General features: G+C 51.4%; 1 protein-coding gene across 20 annotated transcripts in view; it reads left to right on the top strand.

Moving 5' to 3' along the window:
* The window catches only part of HDAC4 (histone deacetylase 4), a 359741-nt gene that overhangs the window by 90683 nt on the left and 242723 nt on the right, over nt 1–26335 (top strand). For 3 of the 20 annotated variants that reach the window (XM_063790959.1, XM_016950846.4, XM_016950847.4), the window contains exon 1: nt 1507–1698. The exons of 13 other annotated variants lie outside the window; for them this stretch is intronic. In XM_063790959.1, coding sequence (XP_063647029.1) covers nt 1605–1698 — 94 coding nt within the window. In that variant the 5' untranslated portion in view covers nt 1507–1604. Of the gene's footprint in view, nt 1–1061; nt 1152–1444; nt 1699–1980; nt 2103–12052; nt 12074–26335 lie in introns of those variants that run through there. 4 more of the 20 variants (XM_009444687.5, XM_054679620.2, XM_054679621.2 and 1 more) reach the window with 4 other exon arrangements.

Below are 26335 nucleotides of genomic sequence, written 5' to 3'. Positions count from 1 at the left end.
TACTAATCACGTTGGCTTTGGCAATTCTGTATATAATAAGAAGTATTGTGTTCTCACTTGCACTTGGGCAGAACGGTTCACTCCAAGGCTGAATGACTGCCATGGACCATTCCCCCAGCAGGGGGTCCTGGGGTTTAGTGGTTTGATTCTGAGCACCTCTACGCACAGAGCCCCTTAGTGGGTTCCCTAACTGGACGGCTAACCCTGCTGTGGAATCTGACTTTTTCTGGACCGAAGAGGACAGGCTGCTCTGGAGAAATTCCTTGGGCCTTGTGCCTGATGCTGGCTCGGGCCGCCCTGGCCACCCTCCCTTCATGCCCCATGGGACCAGGCAGCAGCATGGGAGGGGGCAGCTTCCAGAACACCCTTCTGCTAGGGGCTGCTGGCCTCCGTGCTGGCACAGCCACATCCATGGTCTGAGTGTGTGGTTGGAATGTTTTATCAACACCAGTCCTCACAGCTTCCCCAGATGAGCGAAGGGGAAGGGGATGGTGTGTGGGGGGATTGCCTCCCTTGAGGCCCCCCAGCTCCCAGGATGCTTGCTGGCGGAGCTCTGCCTGCGGTGGAGGCCCTATGACTTGACCTCCATCTTCTCCCTGGGCCCCTCGCTGGCCCTGGCTGTCAGGGGCTCCTGCACGCCTGCAAGGCCAGAGCCTCCCGCCAGGTGCAGGAGAAGTAAATGCAGGCCAGAGATAACTTGTATTTCCCTCTAACTCGGATGTGCAGTGAGAGGAAGGAAGCAGGAGTGGAGCTGAGTGTTAGTGAGAGGTGGCTGAGAAGGCGGGGTCCCGCTTCTTGCTTCCTTGGGCATTTGCTGTAGGTGCTGGGTTTCAGCCTGGAAGGGTGCAGCCTCCGCACTAAGTCTGGTTTGGTGAACGTTCATGGCCCCCAATATAAACAGTGTTCTGGGCGTTCTTTGTGACTCTTGAGCCGAAACACTGTGGTGATCTCTCGTATCATCTGCTTGTTATGTAATGTGACAACATGGATATGAAATAGAAACCAGATGTCAGGGTGGAGCGGCTGAATTCTTCCCCAGCGAGGCCGCCGGGAGAGCAGGACTTGGGTTTCTCCTGAGTTACGGCGCCGAACGCCCTCAGAAAAACGCCTTTGGAGCAGTTTCTGGGATTAAGCGAAAGTCTGGGCTGAAGGTAAAGTACCAAGTCAGTAGGATTAACTCTTTTTTTAAGAAACTTGTAAGGGATTTTCTGTGCTGTTATGTAACTGCTCAGTGTCTTCCAGTGAGCCGGCAACTTGTTATCAAGAATCCGTTTAGAATGTTTGAACTCAGCCTCTGGGGGAGCTGGGAGCATTGTGCCACCTCCAGGGGCCTGCAGCGTGCTTCCGAGGGCTTGGGTGTAGAGGAAGGAGAACCCGTCTTTCGCCTGTGACAGCCTTGCCCTTGGGTCTGGGAGCAATGAGGACTCGGAACGTGAGCCCCCTGCTACAGGTACAGGCCCTGGGGGAGTGAGGGCGCTGGCGGACAGCAGTCTTGGCACTTCACGTTAGCAGATTCGGAGTTTCTGCAGCGGCTGAACCCCTGCACTGGGCTGGAAGGGGGGACACCCGGAGGCCTGTTAACCACACTCTGCCTGGACTACACCATGAACATAGATCTTTGTGCTTTTGAAATAGAAAAAACGAGCTCACCTGGATACGAAGTGTGGTTCCGGAAGCAGTATCTGGCTGTGAATGGAGGTTATGTATTCCACCAACGATATCTTCATTATTGTTATTTTCCTTTGGTAGCCGATCTTTCAGAGAGATCTGCAGATTCCTCACTTTGCTAAGAATACTCTCTGGAAACAGGAAGCTAAGGAACTCCTCACTCCCAAGTTGATTACAGCCTCATGGAAGTGTGGAATTCTTATTAGGAAAGCCTGTTGCTGAGTACCAAGCAGGTTATCCTCTTGCCCCGTGTCACCAGGGGGCCAGCTTGATGAGGAAGAAAGTGACCCTGGCTCCCTCGCGTCCCCAAGGCAGTGGACTCCCCCCGTGTCTCTAGCTCTCTTGTCCCTAAGCTGATAGCTCATCGTCAAGGAGGGCTTCCTGCACGCTGACCACCCCCATCTCACAGATGAGGAAGCTGGGGCCCAGGGAGGGTGAGTGATGGGGTGTAGGAAGGGCGAGTGACAAGGCCCAGAGAGGGCGTGTGATGGGCCTGGCTCTCACCGTTGGGGGTGGGATGGCCCATCCTTGGCTCCTCGCAGCTCATTGCTGTGTGGCCGCTCACTTTGAGGGGGATGGGGACACTTTGCTGGCTGTTGCTGCCGGGCCTTGTGTTCCGTTTTCAGGTGGAGATCAGGAATTCTGAGATAGCGGCAAAACGTGATGTGGCTCGGGGTGCGTGGAGACGTGTGTGACAGTCCCCAAATCCACAGTGGCTGTGGGGTGGCGTTTCAGGCTGGGAACCCCTCTGGAAAGAAAGCACGAAACACTCCGACATCCTCATTCCGTTTTGCTTGTTCTAAAAGAGAACTTGAAGAAAATCATCCCAGCAGCGTTTGCTTAGACCAAGTGCGGTCATGAGAACGTCGTCTGAGTGAGGAGGGCTTCTCTTGCACGCGTTTTCTTGAGCAGAAGTTGTCGTTTGGCTATTTGGAAAACCAAGTTTAGGGTCCCTGGTGAGTCTGCGAGGTCCAGGAAGCAGAGACACTCACTTTATCTAGGTGAGAGGACGGAGCTGCAGAGATGGGCCTTAGTGACCACTGGGCCCTCGTATCTCTGGCAGGTCCCTGATTAGTGGTGGGAGGGGGGTTCCCTTTTGTAGCCACTTGGTCTTTTGACAGCTTGGGGTACCCATCCTTCAAGCCCCTCTCTCCTGGGGCCCAGTGGCCGCCTCTGGGCATCACGGGGAGCCGCTCTTGTGTCGGGGCCTCCGGCTTCTCGGCTCTCTGCTTCTAAACAGAACACCCTCTTGTTTCTGAAAGTAGCCCATGGTCCCCTGAGGGTCCTGAGCACAGCCCCCACTCATCTGAGGATGACCATTGGGGCACGGAGCCTGCCCCAGGCCCTGGGCTTTGTGCCCAGGGCTCTCTTCTCCCTCCCTGTCAGGGTTTCCAGACCCCTCGTGGGCACCCAGGATGGACAGCAGGCACAGAGCTGGAGGATGTGGCCTGAGATGGGCCATCCGGACGACTCGGGCCTCTGGGCTCACCAGAGTGCTGAATGAAGGCCGGAGGGCGAGAGTGGGAAGGATGGCATCACCTACCCTGCCGGTGGCCCCTATGGTCCTGCGGCTCCTGCTGCTTCTGGGTTACCCTGGGCCCAGGGTGCAGGCGCCCTTGGGGAGGTGCACACGGGAGGCTCAGGCCCTCCTTGGACACTCCTGAACGCCCCCGTGCATCCCTGCAGCTCCTTCCAGAAGGTTCTCTCGATCCTGTCTGGCTCCTCGGGGGTGTGTGGGAAACCAGGCCAGGGTCTCCCGGTTGTTGGCTGGGGTGGGGTCCTGCCTTCGCCCCTTAGCATTCACCCCCTACCCCTTTTCACCACGTAAAACCCTGTGGGCCCTGGGCCCTGGATGCTCTGCGCCCGAGGACCTGGGTTCTGCCATCACCTGGGCAGTGTGGGGGGCATATAGGGGGCACATGGGGTGCCTGATGTAGTGCCTGTGTTTGACCTTGTTTAGGTGAAGAGCACCCTTTCCAGCTTACATTTTGTATCATGACCGGGAAAGGTACGAAACGAGTGTGTCGGGGCCCGGATGATTTGATGGCTCTACGGGCCGAGTATGGGACACAGGATAGCTTGGCCCTGGGTCAGGTATTAGTCAGTCCTTGCTGGCACCTGGGCAGGGACACATCCGTGGATGGGGCCTGGCCAGGTGGCCTCTGAGGTCCTCGTGTCCACTGGAAGGCTGTGTCCTCTGTTGTAGTCACTGACTTGCTGGACCTGGGTGGGAGCTCACCCACCCGTGGATGGGCCAGGGAGCTCCTGGAATCACTAGAAAGATGAACTTTTTTTGCCTTCTAAATGTATGAAAAGATGGGAAATGATAGGAAAATAAGTGGAAGTCAGATCTATTCAGGAAAATGACTTCCCAGGGAAGAGCTAGGGTGCCTCCAAACCCAGAATCCTCGGTTTCTAGAAGCAAGGCTGACCGAGGTGGGCAGCATTCTTTGGGACCTTGAGTGATGAAGTAGTTACTTAAGCAGAGTGTTGCTCATGTGAAGCCAGGCAGTCATGTGAAGCAGGACACTAGGAATCATTTCAGCGTGGGGGAGACGCAGACACTGTGCTTGCCCAGGGTGCTGCATTCATCCGAAATGCCGGTGGCTACCAGCTCTTTGTCGCGGTTCCTGCGTGGTCTCCTTGAATGCTGTCAGATTCAGGGCCCGTGTGGGCAGCGGCAGCCTCGTTCCCAGTCGTGTTTAGGGAATGGGGTCAGAGGAGTACTTGCTAAAGCTTCCTGTGTGCACGTGTAATTGTGTGTGCATGTGTGCTAAATAAATGTATTTCAACTCGAAATACATGTTTCGTGGCCATCAGTCTAGGGATGGCTAGAATTTAGTCACTAGATGAAACTAAGCCGCACCGTCACCAACAATGTGAACATGATTAAAAACCACACTCGGTTCTTATTCATTTACCTACAAGTCTAGAAACTTTTAGAACTTATTTCACCATTAAAATAAATAGTTTTTTAAAAAATATACAACAATAAGGAAAAATTTGAAAGCTCTTGCCCCTCCGTCCCAGGCCTGACAGAGTGGCTTCCACAAAGAAAGAGGCAGAAGCCAGGGCCGTCTGTGCCTGCAGGACGCTGTTGGGCTCACAGATGACCCAGCCTCCCCCGTAATGGAGCCGCAGACCCACAGCGAGCCACTCGCACCAGGCTTAGCCAAGGTGACAGGCCAGCGGAGTAAGGAATGTTCCCTGCCATTGTCCAGAAAATGTAACGAGGGTGAAGGTGTGCCAAGCAGACTCCTCATGTCAGCCCCGAGGCGCCTGCCATCGCTTTCAGAAACCTGACTACCAACCTGGATGAAAACCGACTGCTTGGTCATGGCCATGCAGTTAGAAAACACAGCAGCAATCCTCAGATGAGTGTGGCCGTATTTGTGTTACTCAAGCTGCTTTGTCATCTGCATTTGAAGAAACGTGGTGAGCCTCCTGTGTGTGCCCATGTGGCAGTGGGCACCTCTGCCCCCTGCAAAGGCTGTCTAAGAACACAGAGCCTGCAGTACAGGCCCTGCCTCCTGACATGCCCCAGGCCGGCTGGAAGAAAGCGCGGGACTGTCCTATTGACGTGGGGAGGGGACGGCTGGACTCTGTGATGCTCACTGTGTTCTCTGCTGGGCCATTGGCTCCCCACAGAGACCCTGGGTGCCCAGTCATTCGCGTTCTCCTATGTGTGTGTATATATATTATATATACATGTATTTACTAACTTTAGAAAGCCCCCAAGGGGGCCTTGTTTCTGCTTGGACAGTCAGCGTCCATAGCGTGTCATTCCTAAGCTCCATTAAGGAGATTCAGAAGCAAGCAGTTACCCCCGGAGTCTGCACGCTGGGCACAAGGGCCACAGCTTCGTTGAGAGCTCCTGACCCCAGGAGCCGAGGGCAGGACACGGTAGTGTTTACAGGACCTGGCAAAGGGGCACTGCCTTGTGTGTGAGGTTTTTTCGCCAGTCAGTCCCTTTTAAAAACAGCATATCTTTTGAAGAACAAGAAGTTTACGCAGGCATAAGCAACTCACTTTGCACGTGGAGCTTTCAGGACGTTTCATGTCTGTTACGTTACAGCCTCTATCCTCATGGGGGCTCTGAGTTCAGCAGGGCCTGAGCTGTTAATCTGCTTTTTCAAATTATTAATAATGAAAGTAACACCATGCCACCACCTGGTATCATTTCATGCTTTCTATGTGCCTGGTGTTTACACGGTTTATCTCATTTAATCATCCCAGCATGTAATAAAAATATTGCAACAGGTACTGCTCCTGTGTGGACTCCTTCCCCGAGCTCACACTGCTTGAGGCCTTCCCAGCTCTGGGCTTTGTGTCCTGTGTGGACTTCTTCCCCGAGCTCACACTGCTTGAGGCATTCTAGCTCTGGGCTCTGTGAGTATCCTGCTTTTATCCTCATTTATAGGTAAGAAAGCTGACTCAGAGAGGTTAAGCAGCTGGTCTGAGGTCAACTGCTTACGGGTGGGGGAGCTGGGCCTGCACACAGGGGTCTGATGCAGAGCTGGTCCTATCTCTGCTTTATAAGCTGTGGCTCACAGGGCACTCCAGGGGCTCGAGAGGACCTGGTGGGCTGAGATGAAGACTGGTGAGGCCTGGGAGGCAGGTGCTTGACTGAGGCAGGAAGTGGGACCTTGGTGCCAAGCGTTCCCAGGGCCACGGGGCAGGCCTGTAGGGTCTGGTGGGTATCTGGGGTCCCGGAGAAGCCCTTGGCACGGGGCTTCATGAGAGCATAGGCGAGCGCCGCGCCCTGCAGTTGAGCACAGGGGATGCAGCTGTCGCAGTCGCTTTTGAAGAGTGAGGGGTGAGGCCTGCAGTTGCTGCCCGATGTTGTTTACAAGTGAGCAAGTTTTACAAAAAACATGGACAGCATCAGGGCTGACTTGAATTTTTTACTTGAGGCAGCAGCTCAACCTGTTGGTTTCCTCAATTGTGAGTTAAAAAAAAAAAAGAAAGAAAAAAAACAGAGAAAGCTGACAACATAACATTGATGAGAGGATTCTTAAGGGAGAACAAGCCACAGGCTGTCCCGAGAAAGGAGCGGGGAGATCGAGGAAGCACGCTGCCGTGTCTTGTTTGTGGGGTGCTTGTGACGCTCTCACAGGATGCCCTGTGGGCCACACCATGGGTGCTCGGTGGCGACTGCAGAAGGGTGAGGGATGTTTCCCCTCACACCAGACGGCGGGTCTTGATGGCAGAGGAACCAGGCATCAGAGGAGGACAAGTCAATCCGGGAGCGTAGATAAAAAGGAAGCGAAACTTATTTCACATTGTCAAGCTGTCGGGGATTCCAGGGACCTTGTCCTCCAGGCCTGTCCCTGTGCCCTCCTGTCCCCAGGCCTGAGCAGCCGGGTGTGGGATGGGAACAGGCCAGGGCCAGGTGCCTCACGCCCTGAGGCTGGAGTCAGGCTCTGTTGCCACTTTGAATCCAGGGGCCCACCCTGAACCCTGAGTTCAGTACGCGGAGGTGATGGCCTCTCCCACCCGGGGGGATTTGAGGACTCCCGAGGTGGCAGGGGTGACGCCCAGCCCAGCATGCAGAGTGCCCAGGCAGTGCCCACACCTTTCCTCTCCCTGCCAAGGTGCTCTGGGCCTGAGCCTGTGTGGCCCCCTGCTTGGGGCTGTCACCACAATGCCATTCCCCGCACGCCCAGCAAGTCCCTCCTATGGGTGAGAGCCTAACTTGAGAGACTCTTTTGGGGAGGAGTAAGATGACCTGCCCTTCTCAAGAGTGAGCAGTTCTTAGATGACTGCCTTGAGCAGCGATGGTTCTTCCTGCAGGGGTGCGCCCACGAAACGCTCTGCGTGAAGCACATTGGTGCCATGCTCAGGCCCACGGAGAGTGGAGGGTGCTGCGCTCTTGGACTGGGTCCTGGCTCGAGGGTTGAGGGGCTGGGCCACGTCCACAAAAAGTCACTGGATGGCTGGGCTGCTCCCGCTGTGTCGCTGGAAGAGGGGCAGCGCCCGCTGCAGTGTTTGGAGTGCTTGGTCATGGCCCCACGTGGATTCTCCTTCCTGGGGGAAGCTGTTCTGTCCCCAGGTTTTCAGCTAACTTATCTGAGTTTTGATGAAGAGAGCAAGGGGTTTTGCTAATCTGGATTCCTGTGGAAGGGCCTCCTCTCTCTGCTCGTGTTTTATAGCTTGGCAACTCTAGTGCTAGTTTTGCAATATTCGAATTTGAGTAGCCAGAAGAATTTGCTGCCAGGGTGGCCTTGCCCTTGACTTTGAAATGAACTCACCCGAGACTTCAGCTTGACGCCTCCTTTGGCTGATGCTGGGTTCTGGGCTTTGGCCGCCGCCTGCCTGTCCATCACAAGGGGCCATGTTCTCCAGTCAGGACGGAGTTCTAAGCATTTCACAGTAAAGCCTGCAGGAGTTAGGTTTTCTGTTCTTGACAGACTGAGAATGATACTAAGAATGTTTTCTGATTGATTTGGTGAGCTGTCTGTTTATAGCATCATTAGAGATTATTTTCCATGGCTAGGAATTATTCTTGACCTCACAGTAAAGGACTCTGAATCCCCCACCCCCTGCCTGCTTTTTTTGTTGTTGTTGTGTTTTTTTGTTTGTTTGTTTGTTTTAAAGAAAAGACTTGTACCATCAGTCTTAGGCGTAATCTCCTTGGCAGTAGTGAGGAGCAAGGCATCTGATGGAGAAACAAAGCATGGTGAGGTTTTTACCATTCAGGAATCACACCGCAGTAGCATTGTAGTATTTGATCACAATTTACTCTTACTTTTTTTCATAAAGAAAGAAATAGGCCTACAGTGGCTCTCACTTGTAATCCCAGCACTTTGGGAGGCTGAGGCAGGAGGATTGCTTGAGGCCAGAAGTTTGAGACCAATCTGGACAACATAGGAACACCTCCTCTCTACAAAAAAGATTAAAAACATTAGCTGGGCATGGTGGTATGCGTCTGTAGTCCCAGCCGTTCAGGAAGCTGAGGTGGCAGGATCCTTCGAGCTAGGAGGTCGAGGCTGCAGTGAGCCATGTCATACCGCTGCACTCCAGCCTGGGTGACAGAGGGGAGACCCTGTTTCAAGAGAGAAAAATAAAAAAAAAAAAAAGAAGAAAAAGAAAGCACCAGCAGAATTTAGAAATGTGGGCCAGTGTGGGAGCCTCGCCTGGCATCACTGGCCTCGCCTGGCATCACTGGCCGTGGGCTGCTGCTCTCGCCCTGGAGCTGTTACTTTGAGAGCAGATCGAGGACTCAGCAGGCAGGAGGAATGTTCACGGCAGGATCAGTTCCCACGCTGCATACGCACACCACGGCCCCACCATCGCCCCTCCTCGTGGCTGGGATGGGAGACAGACTTTAGAACCAGAGCCTGGGAAGACGGAGATACCCCCTTCCAGAAGGGGCCTTCTGCTGCTGAGTAAGGGGGTGGTGCCCGGCTGGCTCCATGAGGGGCATGAGGGGTGCTGGCTATGCTTGGCCTGAGGGGTTCCTGCAGGAAGGCCTTGCTCCCCGCCGGGGCTGAGGGGACCCGGCTGAGCAGCAGCAGCAGGAGGAATGGGCTGTGCTCTTGGAGCCCGGAGGAGGGGGCAGGGCTTGTCCTTCTGGACGGGCAGCCCCAGGAAAAGAGAAGCCCAGAGCTAAGGGCCCTTGCCCCAGGGAGGGGTCCCACATGGACCCCGAAGACGCTCCTCTCTGCAGCCCTTCCTGGCACTGCGTGGACACGATGTACGGAATGAGGAAAACGAGCTTCTTTCCCTTCTCTTTCACTTCTCCCTCCCATCACGCAGCGTGCAATTATGGAAGAGGATAAAGAAGGAAAGAGCAGTCCGAAAAACTCCTTAAGAACCGGAGAGGGGAGTTCGGGTGTTTTTACAGCTCCTGGGGTTCTCTGGGAAACAAAGGTGTGCTATTTCCACTTCTGTGTCTTCATTCCTGTTCTGCAGGGAAGCTCAGCCTGGCTTCATCCACATGGGTGGAGCAGAGTCAAGTTCAGTTGGGAATTTTTTTTTTTTTTCCTGCTTATTTGGAAAAAGAGGAAAAGACACTGGGATACAAAGAGGGCTTTATAAAGAAGAGGCCTCCTTGGTCCTCCACTCCAGGACTTTCTGCGATGGCGGAAATGGTCCATAGCAGCAATGCCCATCGGGGCAGCCACTGGTCATGCCTGACTGTTGAGCTTGTCAGCAGCCACATCAACACATGGATGGTGTGGCCGAGGAACTGGATTTCAAATTAAATTAAATTAAATTTCAATTTAAGTAACCACATGTGGCCAGTAGCTACCTACGGCACACTCTCAGGAAGGCTCTAGACTGAGAGTTTGAGGATCATCCTTTATCAGTGATTTGAATGGATGAGGCTTCATCTGTTTGAATTTCCCAGTTGGGGTAAAAAGAGGGGATGCTTATACTGGAATGGGAGTAGGTTCACAGCGCACGGCCTGGGCCAGCATCAGTGTGTTGCTGAATTTATGCTCCTTCCCAAGGTTGTTCAGGAGACTGGAAGAGAAGTTCCGTGTTAGAGAGAGGGACGCCCTGACTGTGCTAGAGGAGTTCACTTAGTCACAAGGAGCAGAAATGCCCTCGGTGGCATGGATTGAAAGGCACTTACGGATGGAATTCAGGAGAAATTCATGGAGCACTGCAGGGAGTCCTCTGATGGGACCCCTCTTCCTTCTCTGTCTCCCCTGTCTCCCGAGCCCCAGGACTGCCGGTCTCCCATCTGCTTCGTCCCCAGCTGCGTCCCTGCAGGCTCTCCGCTCTGTTGCTGGTTTGGTTCGTCTGGTGTGTGCCTCCCCTGTGACATGCTGGGAGCAGAGCGGAACAGCTGTGCCAGTCCCTGGGCCCCAGCTGGACTGTGCTGGGTCCAGGGTCTATGAGAGCTGCTGGGAGGCCACCAGTGCAGGTGGGCGGGACCTTGCTCCGTGATTCTACCCATGACGCTTCTCACTCAAGGAATTGGCTTTTGTTTCCGTGCATCCTATTGAAAATCACTTAACCAGTAAGCAAATGTTGGCCCTTAGTCTGTTAAACATTAATACAAATAAGCACGTGTCGCTGCCCTCCCGTTGTACAGCTGTAATAAACACCACTCGCCCTGCCTCGTGTGCATGTCTCTTCTGGTTTCGGCACCCCAGTGCCGTGGTTGTGCAAGGGGATCAGAATATCTGCTTGAGATTAGCCCATGTCAGCATTTTATTGGGATTGTTAGGCACCTCCGTCCTGATCATTGCACCACGCTCTGTCCCTGTACTTAAATATCTCTACTTGGCATTTGAAACAAAACAAATAAACCTATTGTACAGGATGGACCAATCATGAGGCATTTTCACTCTGATGTTGGCAGTGGATGTGTTGACATTGAGAGGATATTCATGGTGGCAGGCTGCCCCGAGTTCCAGGTTTTGGATATTTGGAATAAGGTAGGCTATGACAGGCAGGGTGCGATAGCTTATGCCTGTAATCCCAGCACTTTGGGAGGCCAAGGCAGGCGGATCACGAGGTCAGTAAATCGAGACCATCCTGGCTAACATGAAACCCCGTCTCTACTAAAAATACAAAAAATTAGCTGGGCGTGGTGGCAGGCACCTGTAGTCCCAGCTACTCGGGAGGCTGAGGCAGGAGAATGGTGTGAACCCGGGAGGCGGAGCTTGCAGTGAGCCAAGATTGCACCACTGCACTCCAGGCTGGGCAACAGAGTGACTGCATCTCAAAAAAAAAAAAAAAAAAAAAAAAAATAGGCTATGGCGATGAAGGGTTGCTTCCGGATTCAGTACATTTCGGAGGAAATACTGTTGTTCATCATATGACACAGTTAAGTCTCCGAGAGATAATTAAATGAAAATCATTCTAAAATGTTTGATTAAATGCCTTTCTAGCCTAGCCCCTGTAGGTGGAGTGTCATGATTTCCACGTTGTTGGGTGCTGGATAAATGATTTAGCCACAGTCTCACGGCTCTGTAAAGAGTAGCAGGCTGCTCCTATCACTGCTGATCCTGTGTGTGCTGTGCACCGGATGTGGGTGGAATGAGGCTGCAGGGGCACCTGCGTCCCCAGTGGCTATGATGACTAAATGAGGAGGCCCCTGTAGAGTGCACAGCGTTCACCCAGTGACAGTGTGATTGTAATAGCTGGGGTTGCTGGGACCCTAGAGTATCCACGGTGTGCATGCACTTGAACTTCAGGATACCCTGTTTCCCTCTGAGGTGCAAGAGCTCTGGCGATTCCGGATCCCTACTGTGTGTCAGGTTCTGGAAGCATCTTCTCTCATCTCCACGTGATGCCCAGGGGCTCCCCCAGCTTCTAGAAGCCACCGCTTGTCCAGGGCACCAGCTCAGTCTGTCGTCAAGCCTGGATTTGATCTTAGGTCTAGCTGCTTCCGGAATACCGAGACGGGCCTTTGCTGTTCCCTGAGCTTGCTGTCAGCAAACGTTTGGTGAGGAGAATTATTTGGTTTGGAATTTCTTGTTTATGTTTTAGTCCATTAATTTTTTTTATCATGTGAAATATTTTATTTTAGCAACGCTAAAGACCCATGACACACAGGTATCTCTTCCATATTGTGCTAATTCCTGCCTTTTTTTTGGTGTCTTCTCATCTCAGCATCAGTAGTGGTGGCCATGTAGGGACAGAGGCACTTAGCAGCCGTGGTGCCGGGAATAATGATTGGACTTGGGGGCCCTGTGGAAGAGGCACATGTTGCCGCTTGAATTCCAAGAACACTATTTACCTTTCTGTTTTGAAAGTTCACTTTCACTTTCAAGGTCTCAATTTTCTCGAAAGTTCTAAAGTGATAAACATAGTCTTTCTAAGATTTTCTTTTTGCATTTGTGGCCTTTGTTGTGGCACAGCCCTGTCAGGTGGGGCTGAGCCCAGAGGGTGCTGAGGGGATGGGGCTCATGGTGACAGCGTGGCGCAATCCCGAGGCAAGTCCTTGGCACTGTGATGGGCGCTGCCATTGGGGCCTGGCATCCCCAGGCCTCGTTAGCCAGCAGTGACCACAGGTGATGCACAGGCATTCTCATGTCCTGCTTCGGCTTCCCTCCGTTAAGGAAACCGCAGCACAGCACCGCTCCACAGTAGCTCATAGCCGGGCAGCCAGGGAGCCGCAGAGTCTGGACTTGACCTCTGCAACCCTGTCTCAACCCTATGCTGTCACACCAGTGTCTGAGTTAAATGGCAATGCAAAGCTCTGGGTCCCATCTTCTAGCGGGGACCCTTGTGGCTTGCCCACAGGTTGGTGGCACGGAGCGCTGCTCTCTGGGACAGCATGGGACCCTTTCTGGAGCGAAGTCCACTTCAGAGACCCTGGGTTGCTGTCTGACAGAGCTGTGGGCCTGCCTCATCCTCCGGCCAAGGTTTGGGTGAGCGCTGGCTGCTCGTGGGAAGGTTGGGGGCTCAGGCACCTTTGTGATTGCCTTGTCTTCAGTCTCCACTTCTGTCAGAGCTTACAAAGAGCAGCACATGGGGTCCAGAGGCTTCTGGGGAGCCACCCGTGCCCCTGACCCAAGGATGCATAGGCCAGCCTTGTAGGAAGCAGCATAAGACTTAATTCCTTTTTTTTTTTTTTTTTTTTACATGAAAACAAACAGAAATGGGAGTTTTATTTGTTCCCTGCAGCCCCGCGAACATCTTTTGGAGCCATCTGGAGAGCTGATCACTTCTTTGGCGGGGACAATCAAATATTGAATATTGAGGGAAATTAGGGCAAATGGCTCCAGGACTGTCCACTTTTGACAGACCTGGTGAGTGAGTTTAATCATTAATCATTAATCCACGCTTTCTAAATATATCTGCCCCGAAGAATCTCCCGGGCGGAGGTGAAAGTCCTGCTTCCCATGCTCCCTTGACCTGACTGAAGCACAGCTCCGGGGCCCGGCAGTGGACAGGCACCCCATTTCATCCCTGTCTGGGGACACATTTAAGCAGTGCTGCCTCGGTTTGTTATTTAGTGACTTATTTTCAAGGAAAAAGATCCAGAAATGATTAGATAAATGCGAAGTCCTAAAAAAGAAAACAGCGCAGTTTCTCTTAAATGCCGGCCAGCATTGTGACCCTGATCTGCTGAGGCCTTGGAAGGTAGTTGAGGCTGCAGGAAATGTCACGGGGTGACCTTTAGAATTAGAGTGTCAGCACTCAGCTGGCTGCCTGCATCTGAAAAAGGAGCCATTGTAGCCAGTGAAATGGGGAAAAACCAGAAAACCAGCTGGGCCAGGGTGCTGCAGGACTGGCCATGACCGCCCTGTGCCACTGTCTGCAGAGACCCTGGTCCAGGCGGGTATTGGCCTCCTTCTGGGCAGAGTGCTGGTGTCCACGCCCAGGGCACACATACGGCTAAGCACATCCTCTGTGTGCGTGCATGTGTGCATACCTGCATATGTGCGTGTGTGTGTGCTTTGAGAGTGGTGGCTTTCTGATTGAACAAGCAGAGCGCTGAAGGACACGGCTCCAGGTCAGCCTGTGCAGGCTCCAGTTTGGTGCTCCCCTTTTCTTGCTGGATTAACTTTGGACCGTCCCTGAGCCTCTTTGTGCCTCAGTGTCCTCATGTAAAATGGGCGTGATAGCATCCTCAGCTCTCTTCTGCTTCTGTGAAGATGAAGAGTCCCTCTGTAGATGCGCCCATTGCCTGGTAGCTCTAATTACTGGCTCTTCCTCCAGCACCCTGTAAGAAGCTGTTGCAAATGAAGTGCGAGTTGGTGACAGAGCAGTGAAGAGGCTGAGAAAGACAATGAAGGGCTCTGGGGGCACCTGTGATGTGGTTTGGAGAGACAGCTGCCCTAGAACTCACACAGGTGGCCCACTTCTTTGGTCTGTTTGTGCAAAAGTCATTGGTAGTGATTTTGTTGTTGGTGGTGGTTTTGGTGAGGATGTCCATTTAAGAAATAAAATGAAACTGAACGGGAATGGTAAACGAGACACAAAACAGAATGAAAAGCCTCCCAGAGGCTGAGCTTGAAAGGAAACAGCAAATTACAAAGTGAGAATGCCAAGAGCTTTCTCCTTTAACAAACCAGGGTGCATTGTTCTCCTTTCTAATGATAAGGGAGGACCTTTTTGCTCTGGGAAGTTTTAGAAAGGACAAAGGCGTATGAAGGAGAGAGTCTCTGACTCCTAGTCCTGTCACCCTGGGTTCAACTGTGAACATTTTCATGCGTTTCCTTCCGGCTCCCATCTTGTCTCGTTCTCGTTGGTTTTTATGTAACCAGCTTTTGGATGAATAAAAATCTGCTCTTTTGCTTTTCACCCTTGCCAGTTTACTATAATCATCTTTTCACATTATTAAAAAACCCTTAGCAGCTGTTCCCTAGCACTAAAAGTCTTATCAGACGGGCGTTGTCCCGAAGCCGTTGGACAGTCTCTCCCGGGCCTCCCTGGCCTCCACACACCCACCCCCTTAGTCAGAGCAGAGGCCTAGCTTCTGTGGCCCTCTGTCCTGTCCTGAGAGCGCACAGTCCTGACCTGGATGATGCTCACATGACCCTGAGGGAGGAGTGGCATGGCCCCATTTTACAGATGAGGAAGCTGAGACGCTGAGCTCCTGGCCTGGGTGGGCTGTGCTGCCTCCGAGGCCTCCGAGGCAGGCCCACCTGCTCCCCTTCCTTCCAACTCCCTGTTCTGGAGCCAGCTCTGCTTGCTATCCTGAGCCTCAGCCATGAGGAATTCTGGGGTGCCCACAAATACATCTGTGTGTGCCCCAGCTGTTCCCACTACTGTTGTCCCTTCCCAGAAAGAGAGAGCCCCACCCACTCAGAAGCCTAGGTCTGACACAGCTCTTCCCTCCTTTCCACCTTCAACGGGGACTTAGTTTCTGAAACACAGTGGCGCGACCTCCTTGCAGTCTCTTTACTCTCTCTTTTTTTTCTCTCTGCCCTGGGAGCCAGGTAGGCTCCAGACTCCCTGTCAGCCTATCCACAGCTTTCAGAACCTTTCCAAAGTGCAGATCTGATCAGTCAGGCCTCTGCCAAGGCCCATCAGGAGCTCCCAGTGTCCACGTCCTCACGGCGAAGGGACAGCTTCCCTGAGTGCTCTGTGCCCAGGTTCAGAAGGGGCTGCCCCTGCCTGGTGATTGCGGTCCTTGTCTGAGTCACTGGGAGGTGATAGAGGTGGATCATGGGGCACTTCTGTTTTAGCGTAAATGTGACACCTCAGCGACCCTGCACTGCATGGAGCATCCACGAGCTTTCTGCCCGACTTGTGAGAATGAGCTGCTCTTCCTCCCATAGGCAGCAGAGGGTGGGCTGGGAGACGATGGGCGGGTATTTGCGTGGCCCAGTTCTCTCTAGAAATGTCTCTGTTAAATTAACAAATGGCAGTCAGTAAATTGCAAGTGGATGATTTAAAGTCCTCCTGTTACTTTTAGAGTTCTAGGGCCCTAACAGGTGCTTAGCAAATACTTGTTAAATGTTTTCCCACTAGAAAGGTTTTGTAAGGAGGAAGGAGGCTGGTGTTCTCGCCGTCAGGTTTTTATGCCATCCGCTGAGTGCAGGTATTTTGGGAGCACGTAAACTGTATGTCCAGGTGATACAGGTTAGCTTCCCAGTATAGGGTGCAGTGGACCCAAAACAGGAAAACCACGTGGCCAGGCACAGCAGCTAGAAGCACATCAGCTGGAGGGAGCCCAGAGATGCCCTGTGCGTAGCCACTGCAGGAAGCCTGGAGGTGCCCTGTGCGTTGGTCTGGGGATCCCTGTGTCCATAAGCAGGTGGGCCTCAGGCTCCTGCTCTCAGCTTCTGCCTGGCTCTTGACCCCTTAACCACCTCATGGTAGCAAGAATGTGACCTTTCTCCCACGCTCCTTTGCTGCTCTCCACCCTTGTTAATGTTCTGCCCCTGCTGGGGTAGATTTTATCCCCCTTTGATTGTGGAGAGTAGGGCCCTTCTCAAATAGGGTTTTCTGGGACCCTGCAGTTTTGCAAGGTGTTTGCAGTTATTCACCATAAAAACCGAGGGCAGGGGACAGGCCCTGGTCAAACCCCTTTGGGGGAAGCTCAGAGAAATTCAGAAGGCAACTGCTACATTCAAGCTCTGGGAAGCTCCCGAGTAGAGAAGCCACCTGGGATCTGTCGAGAAGAGACTTGTCCGGTTTATTATTTCAGGGAATTTGTATCCCATGGACACAAATTCCTCACGGGATGCCCTTTGGGAAATGCCTTGTGAGGACTGACCCAGCTGGAGCAGGTACCTGGGAAGGAAAGTCATTTCCAAGGGATTCTGGGCTACCTGGGAGCTGGCCGCTGGCCTCACACCTGAACCTGAAGGCCAGGTGGGTGGTCTCATTTCATGTCTATAGGGACATTCAGCTGTTATTTTTTTAAGTAAAACTGTATCTAATGGAGCTTGCTATTTATTGAGTGATAACTTCAAATCGGAAATGTTCTTTTTCCCACTGAAAGGCCTGAGCAAGGTTTTGCTCTTAGTGTTGTTGGGTACCTGTTTCCACCCAGCTTTTAGTCCCTTGTAATTTCTATTTGGGTATTAAAAGGACGGTCTAGGTCCACGTGAGAGACCTGGTGAAAGAGAGCCTCCTTGGCTTCTGGTAATGAACTTCCATCACCCCCCTTCCAGACAAAGAAACAAAAAAGAAACAGTATCCTCTCGACCCAGCCTCCCGCCTTAGTCTGCTAGTTCATGACACTGGATCATGCCTTGTTTGACCTAACCCATTACTTGGCTCGAGGTCCCAGATAGGATATATTAACTTGCTTTTCTGGAAGTAAAGAGATGCATTTTAGATGTGGGTTGGTGGCTCTGTATTTTCTGGGCCCTGCCAAGTATGCCCACAGGGGTACTGGTTTCTCGCTGGAGTGGTGGGGTCACTGCCAGCCCTTCAGATTTGTTTGGCTCTGCGCTCCAGATGGACAGCGGGGCTCAGCCTCCACTGCCCATCTCAGTGCAGAAGCTCTCCAGGGTCTTTTTGTCACACATCTAACAAACAGCCCGTGCTGGAAAGGGGTGTATGCTCGAACGCAGAGAGCAGTGAGCGAGGGCATCTTGGCTTCTGCCGTACCAGGTGAAGGTGACCTCAGGGTCCCCTGGGACTGCTTCTGCAGGTGCTCTGGGAGCCAGCGCGTTGCAGCACCCGCCCGGCTGGGAGTCCCCAGCCACACTGACAAAACACCGGAACACCTGGGGCCCCACCTACCATCCTGGCCGTCCCCTTGCCTGCCCTGCCACGATGGGCAAGCACAGCCCCTGGCGTGGCCGTCTTGAGCTGGGCTGTGTGCGCAGCCCCTGGTATGGCTATCCTGAGCTGGGCCGTGTGTGCAGCCCCTGATGTGGCCGTGCTGAGCTGGGCCGTGTGCGCAGCCCCTGGCGTGGCCGTCCTGAGCTGGGCTGAGCTGGGCCGAGCTGGGCTGAGCTGGGCTGTGCGCGCAGCCCCTGGCATGGCTGTCCTGAGCTGGGCTGTGTGCACACACCAGCATCCTGCCCCATCAGTTGCTGTGCTGCAGACAAAGGAGGGATCCACTGGAGCGGGAACTCTTGCGAACAAAGGTTCTATTTTCATGCAAATGTAATCGGCGGCTCCCGGGGAGAAGGCCCAGCTAGCTGGGACTCTTGAGCTTAGGCCCCTTTTCTAGAAGGCGATGGTGGACACTGGAAATCTTTATGATATCTGTGTGGACTTAGAAGAACCAAATAAGAAGCTCTTAAATAGATATTGCCCTTCCCCCGACCTGCCAGCTAGGGCTGTAAGTAGAAATTAACCTAAATTAGGAAGATAATTGTCCCTGTGTTAATTGTAGGTTGTCTTTTAAAGCTGTTTTCATTCTCCAGGCCTGAGCAGCAGGCTGGCTTCGGGCCCTACCATGGGTTGCTGCGCATTGACACCCATGAAAACCAAAGTTCCAGAGGGGCGACCTAGCGGCCTTCCTGCTTTCCAGAGCTCCAGGGTCTCTAGATGATGACGTTTCTTTGAAAATCCCACTGCAGCTCTTCCTGTGTGCCCTCAGGCCCCCCGCCACCCGGGGGACCCCTCTTTGAGGGCGATCAGGCTCTCAGCCCAGGCCACGTAAACAAACACCGGCTATTTTCAGCAAGCCCTTGGTGTCGCAGCTGGCCTGGCTTGTGCGCAGTGGCTGGCAAGGCCCATCCCCAGTGTGCACTTGGCCCTGGCCAGCCCGGGCCAGCCCTGGCAGGCGAGCCATGCCTTGGAACGTTCTTACCCGCCATGCTTTTCAGTTTTCTCATAACGCCCCCTGGCACTCGACGGCAGCGTCCCAGTTAAAAGGGGGCTGAACAAGTACCCCAGGGACTATTGTATTTGGGGTTTTCTTTGTTGGGAACTTGGATTTCTGTTTGAAAGTGCTTGGTAAAACCTGCCGTCCTCCCTGTCCCAGGCGCGCACCAGCAGGTGGAGGCAGGCGCTGCCTTCTGAACGGCTCTTTCCTTTTGTCCTCGGTTGTCTTGAGGCCTGGCTCACTTATTCCATTAGTCATGATTGGATAAAGCTTTTAAAGAAAAATCCACACCCCTTGCCTTACTGTGCCACGAAAAATTCCTGAGTGAATGAGCGAAGCCACCCACTTCATAGGAGCCCTGGAGGCTGCCTTTCACGTGGACTTTGAGGTGGGCCAGGCCCTGTATAGAACCCCGGCCCTCCCCATAGTGCCCTAGAAACACACTAAACACGGGAGCGTGTGTGGTGTGTGTGTGAGTGCGTGCGCGTGTGTGCGTACGTGAGTGCGTATGTGAGTGTGTGCGTGCATGCGCGTGTGTGCGTACGTGAGTGCGTGAGTGTGTACGTGCGTGTGTGTGCATGCGCGTGCATACTGAATGCATGCGTGCGCGCATGTGTGCTTGTGTGTGCGTACATGTGTGTACGTGACTGCTTGTGCGCACGTGCCTGTGTGTGTGTGTGTGTGTGTGCCTACTCCCATTTCAGGAGCTTGCCCTGCCTGTTTGATTTTTCTAAAGATCGACACTCTAAATCCCCTTTCTCTCCAAAACTCTCTTGGGGTGATATGGAGGACTCCTAGGGTCTCCAGTTTTACCACATTCTCTCCAGTCCACACAGAAGGTGTCCTTCAGCCACATAAAATGGGCCACTCATTGGTGCTGGACGTCCTCACGCCATTGGTGCTGGTGTCCCCATGTCGCTGGTGCTTCATGTCACGTGCCGTTGGTTCTGGGTGTCCCCACAGCCTGGCCTTAGGGTGCTCTGTTTCTTTATAGTTAAGGAATTAGCTCAGCCGACAGGGAACTAGGTAAGAGTAAAGTCTGACAACATGGAAAATGTTAGTGCACATTTGAAAAAAAATAATGAATTAAATTTAGTAAAAATGTTGATATATTTTAAGTTTGAATGACAAGACTTGAGTGAATTTTTCCTGGTTAATGTTGTGTCTGTTGATTAAGCCATTTCAATGGAGTGTACATTTATATTAACTCTTGATGCCTTTTTTATTTGCCATAATTGGATTAGAAAATAAGATCTTTTCTGTAGTTGATAGAACTTTGTTAATTTTATTCTCTCATTTGTTTTCCTTAACTCAAAAATGGTGAGTAAAGATCACGATGCTTTTTTAAAATTTAGGAAGTGGTGAACCATCAAGAGGATAAGGTTAGGTGTAATTTGAAGGATGATTATGAAGTGAGGGTTTATGCAGATTTGTGCACCAGTGTGTACAGTAGGGAAACTGAGGGTTATAACCAGGGGCATTCTCAGAGTTTGGGCAGGATCAGGCAGTGGGCAGAGCCCTGGTGCCCCATCAGGCGGGGACTTTGGGGGGTGCTCTCTGCTCTCCGTGGGCTCCCACATCAGATGAGCCAGGTGGCTGGGAGGGGCCCTGCGTGCCCAACACAGTGGCTGAGGGGCTGCTGCTCCTGCCCTGTGATGTGTGCTCTCTCCCCAGCCTGGATTTCCAGGGTCCAGAAGAAAAGACCTCTGCTCCTCCTGTCTTTTTATTCTTTATTGGCCTGGTGCTGGGCACTTAGTTGGAGTTCAGTAAAGGTTTAGTGAGTGAAGAAGGAAAAAATGTTACTTAGAAGTGTTTTACTTGACTTCCTTGATCTGGAAACACACACACACATATTGTAACATAAGAAAAGTTATATGCAAAAACAGTTCTTAAATGACACCTCGACTAAGACAAAACACAGACCTTTTCTTTTGTGGTTAGTGCTTTTTCGTATTTCATTTAAAAACAAAACAACCACCAAAAAACCTTCCCTACCTCAAGGCCATAAAGATAACCTTGTATATTTTCTCTTAAGGCCTTTGACGTTTTGTCTTTCATACTTAAGCCTTTGGTTTTTGTGTGGGGTGCAGGGTAGGGATCAGTTTCATTTTCTTTTCTCATTTTGAGAACCATAATGTTTGACACTTTACACCCTTTCTCTGGGATAGCTGTGCGGCCAGCTCATCCTCCAAGTTCAATCTGTTTTGGACCCTCCCTGTGCTCAGCTGCTCCAGAGCCTGTCCTGGGGCCAGCAGGGCACTGTCTCCTTGACAGGCGCTGCAGCCGCACTCAGCCCCCTCCCTGCAATTGTCCCAGCTCCTCCTAAGCTGTGACTTGTCTAGAGACAAGTTCCTTTAAAAAGCCTAGCCTGAAACTTGATTGGAATTGCATTGACTCTATGGATGAATTTGAAGGCAGGGTTGGCATCCTGACAGTATATTTGTGTGTGTGGCTTCTCTTTCCCTCCATCAGGTCTTCTTTACTGTCTTTTTTCAATAGATTTTTATAATTTTCTCTATAAAGGTCTTGTACGTGTCAAGTTAGATTTATTCTTTATTCTTTGGTAGATTGTAGTTGTTTTGTTTTTCTGTTGCAGACAATACTTTTTTTTTTAATGAAGTTTTCCCTTGCTAGTTTTTGGAATTGCAGTTGATTTTTATATTTTATTTTTATATCCAATCATCTTATTAAAATCTTATAATTTCTAAAAATTTTTTTCTGTAAATTCTTCAGCGTTTCTAAGACAAAGACTGTTAATGTAACGATGCTAGTTTAGTGTCTTCCTCTCCAGTTCCTCTGTTTATTGTTTATTTTCCTTGTCTTACTGTGCTAGCTGGGAATTCCAGTTCAGTTTTGAGTAAGAGCAGAAATACTGGACTTCTTCTGTCATCCTTGACATTAAAGAGAAGATTTTTAACATTTTTCCCAATTTAAGCATGATGTTTGACATAGGTTATTTTAGATTCCCTTTTTCAAGTTAAGTTCATGGATAGCTGTGTTCCATTAGCCAAATGCTTTTACTCCGTCTGTTGTAATGATCATATAGTTTTCTGTTCTAATTTTCTGTTAAACTTCCCTTATCTCTTCCAGTGGATTCAGCTTGTTTGTGATAAATCTTGTCATTTTCATACTTTGCTAGCGCTTCAGGATTCTTCATCTCTGTTCTTGAATTGGAGTGGACGGTAATTTTCCTTTTTTAATGTCTTTTTTTTTTTTAACTTACAGGGATAGTTTATTTAAGATTAGAATTAATTATTCCTTGAAAGTTTGTAAAAATTAACCTCAGACTATTTGGGGTTCATATTTCCTTGGTGGTTTGATGTTTTAACTACTGATTCAACATCTTTAATGGTTACTAATAACCTGACCTTTTAACTCCTGTCGTATGGATTTAAAAGAAAGTTTTTAGGAGTCCTACTTAATCTACGTTTTCAATTTTATTGTCATAGATTTGCTTCTGGTGTTTACATCTTTGCTGGATTTGTCTCTGTGTACCCGTTTTCATTTACAACATGACTTAGTCTTCTTCTTGATTAATCTCTATTAATCGTTTTGAGTCACTCTGGCTTTGTGGATTCCCTTAGTTGTAAGTCAGCTTTCTGTGTTTTAAATGCCTGCTCTTATCTTCCTGGTACTTTCTGTGGCTGGCTGCACCCAGTGTTCTCTCTCTCCCGAGGTTGGATGTGCAGCTCCCATTAGTTCTTAGCCTTCCTTCTGTTATAAGCTACACAGTTCCCTTGAAGTAGGCATTGGGTGCCTACAACAGGTTTTGACACTTAGCATTTTCATTTCCATCCCAAGTTTTTAAAAGGTCGTGTCAACAGTACACCTTTGAGATGATGTAAGGAGGTGCCACTTGGTCTCTGTGACCTTCCTCCCAAAAACATACAACCCCATCTGGTCGTGACATCAAACAAATTCTAATTAAGGGACATTCTAGCAAACACCCAATCAAGTACCTTAAACTGTCAAGGTCATTAAAAACAAGGCAAGTCTGAGAAACCGTCGCAGCCGAAGGAGCCTCAGGAGTCAGGAGGATAAAGGAGGGACAGTGGGGTCCTGGGTGGGGTCTCAGAACAGGAGGACCACAGGGAAAACAGGAAATCCAGGCACTGCTGCAGTTCATGCTGATGGATCACTGTGGGCTCACGAAGTGTGACACATGCCCCATCCTGGTATAGACGTGATCAAATGCCTCGTATTGTCCGAGAGGTCCCCAGGACATTCCCTGCCCTGGCCAGTGTCCAACTCCCTGTGCACTTGTCCTTCCTGCTTGCATCAGACACTCTCCTGCTGGGGTCACTTTCTCTTTTCTTGATGAACACATACCCCTTAGGAGTAGCTTTAGTAGACCTGTTGGTGATACAGTCCTTGCGTGTGTATGTGTGTCTGATCTGAAAATGTCTCTATTTCACCAACATGCCTGAGTGACTGTTAGGCAAAACTTGGAGGTGAGTTTTCTTTTTCTCCTTTCATCACGTTTAGTGTATTCTTCTCATCCTTGGCCGGCCTACCTCAGCATAGCAGCTGCTCCTTCCTTGTCTGTCTGTGTCTTACTGGCTGCTCGTCACATCTTCTTTTGTCCTTGATGCTCCCAGTTTTGTCAGGGTGTGTTCGGGTGTGGAGCACCCTGTTGTCTTGGCATATGTTTGCCTCTGTGTCTGTGAGTTTGTGTGTTTTATCAGTCCTGGAAATCTGCAGCTAGTGCCCCTTTAAATATTGCTCCATAGTCTTCCTTCCTTCCCTTCCTTCCCAGTCCTGCAGGGTCAGCTGTCACACCTCCTCAGGTGGCTCTTATGGGTTTTCAACTCTCCTTGGACTTTTACTTTCAGAATACAAAATACAGGATTTGGGCTCTCCTTCATTTTTGTATTTTGATTCCCTCTGCTCAGCTGATTTCTTCGTCAGGATCTTCTCACTCACTGAATCTCCTTTTTATTTTTGCATGGCATTTATTGCTTAAATCATTCATTGAGGGTTTTCTTTTTTTTCAAATGCATCAATTACACTTATTATTTTTGAAAGTCTACTTTGTTCTTTTCCTAAAATGATTAATTTTGACAATTCTGTTGCTTCCTCTGATTCATTACTTAAAATTTTTCAAGTATTTTCATAAACTTTTTATTTAATCAAAACATACATGGGGAAAATGATAGTGAATAAAGCATTAAGAGATTCTTTGAAAGTTTCAGAAACAGTAATCGTACCATTTCTAATGATATGAGTAACTGAAGAACTTGACTGTCTCTTGATGTGTTTGCTGCCTTTTTTCACTTCTTTCTGTGTTGGCTTGTGTTTGCTTGGGAGCGTATGTCTCGCTGGTCTTACTGTTTGGAAATAGAGGGATGGGAGTGAGGAGGCCGTTCTTCTGATAGGCATGCCACGTGCATTTCCTGGGAGCTGCCCTGGACTCCAGCCCCTGCATCCTGAACGCTGCAGCTCTGGGCTCACCTTGGTCCTGACCCCCATGCAGTCCTCCACCCGCTGCCCTCAACTCTCCTGTCAGCTCGAGTTGCTTTTGTTTCCCTTAATTATATATTTCTGGCTTGTTGGAGGGTTTCCTTACTGCTGGTGAGCCCAGCAGTGTGACAGAAGGTATGTCTTATGCAGAACCTGGGGTTTCCACAGCACAAGAGCCTGTAAGATGACTTGTCTGCCACCTCCCCAGAAGAGGAAGTTTCTAGTACTTCAAAAGCCCAACCTTTGGCCAGCTTTCTCTCAGCCCCTTTTACCCAGCTTCGTTTTCTCCCCACCAGCTGGGATGACAGGTCCCGCGGCGGAGACACTTGCTGGCAGCCGGCACTGCTCCTCTGCCTCCCCGCACACTAGCGAAGCCCCAGCCTCGGTGGAACCCCTTGCTGTCAGGCTTCTCCTTCCTTACCCAGGAAGTGCAGGATGCCAGGGAAGAGCACCGGCTCAGCGTTCTGGCCGCGCTGCACAGCCGCGAACCTGGGGGCCCAGCCGCGGCGCGTTCTCCACTCCCAGCAGGGATGTGCCCCTCCCACCCCCAGCGTGGCTGTGTTCCTCCTTAGCGTGGCTCTGTCCCCCTCCACCGTGGCTCTGTGCTCATCCAGCTGCCTGTTTTCTCACTGTGTAACGCTTTCTCTGTACCATCTGCAGTCTTTGAACTTTGAACTTTGAACCTGGCCTTCCAGGTTGCCATGAAGGTAGATTGTAGATTGTCTAGGTGTGGGGGTGGGATGTATTTTATTTGATGGCTTGGTAGACTGATGGATGCATTTAGACGACTTGTCTCTGGGCTTCCTTCATGCTTTTGATCCCATCTCTCCTTTCATCGTGAATATCCTCTCATTTTCCTTGTAAGTTTTGTCACTTGTCTCTGGCTTCCTTTCTGAGCCTCTAAATATACCCTAATTACTTACATTAAAAAACACAATGAAACAAAAGTTTCCTGATCCCGGGTCTCCCCAGTCTGCAGCCCAGACTCTCCTCAGCTTCCTGTGGGAGGGCTGCTTGTGTATTTACTTTTGAACCGGGACACTGGTCTCCAGGACACTGGAGAGTGGAAGGGCCTCTGGCTCTGGGGTGTGGGCGCTCACCGTCTGGTGCCTTTCCCCCTGCAGATCCTGGAGGCCCCACCTCCCACCCAGTCCCTACCGTGGTGGCCTGCTCTGTGTGTGCTGGGACCATCTTCATGCAGGGGCATCTTGCCTTTCACCTGCCTCTGCCTCTGTTGGCACCGGATGCCCAGTGGCACCTGATGGGCTTTCATGCATGTCACCTGGCGTGTGTGGAAGCTGCTCTCAGGGTCACCCCTGACTACGAGGGCCACAATGCACCTGCCCCCATTCCTCAGGGAGGCAGCTCTGCGATGCTCCCCGAGGCCCCGCGGAGGGTCCCCGTGATGGAGCATGCTGTTGGCCATCACTGGGTCAGCACAGTGGCTCAGGGCTGCCCCCATGCGTTGGCTCACTCTGCCCACTCCCTGGCCCGCTCCCTCTGTCCCTCACCCGGCATCCCAAACCACATTCATCAGAAGCGCAGCCAGTCCTGCCATCAGTGTCCTCGGCTCCCCTGTGGTCGGCTCCCTGTAGCTGGGCTCAGGACCCGCACTCTCCTGGCGGAGAGTCCTGCTTCAGACACCACTTGGGCTCCTCTCCGTGTGTCTGCAGCCTGTGATGGGCAGCAGGTGAGTGTCATGTGGAGAGACGTGGAAAGCCACTGGGCGTGGAGACCGCGGCATGGACTTCACAGTTTTCAGAGGCCCTGGGGTGCAGAAGCGGGAACTGTGACTGGCTGGGGGCCCCTGCGCCGACGCCCTCAGCGCCTTCGGGGCCTCACCGCTGCAGATCCCGAGGCAGCACTACTGTCCCCCAGCAATGTTGGAACTGCTCTCCACTTCTCCCCGGCACTACATGGCCCCTCCAGTCAGCCCAGGCATTCAAGCCAGAAGCTAGCAAATGTATTTTGCTTTTCTTCTCCTAACTCCCGACAGCCTGCCCATCATCCCTTTGTGACAGTGCTTCCACCAAAACGCCATCAAGGCTGCCTGATCCTCTC

The sequence above is a fragment of the Pan troglodytes genome, chromosome 13 (assembly GCF_028858775.2).
Source record: "Pan troglodytes isolate AG18354 chromosome 13, NHGRI_mPanTro3-v2.0_pri, whole genome shotgun sequence".
In the NCBI taxonomy this organism is placed as follows: domain Eukaryota; kingdom Metazoa; phylum Chordata; class Mammalia; order Primates; family Hominidae; genus Pan; species Pan troglodytes.
This window is presented reverse-complemented; position numbering and strand designations above follow the sequence as displayed.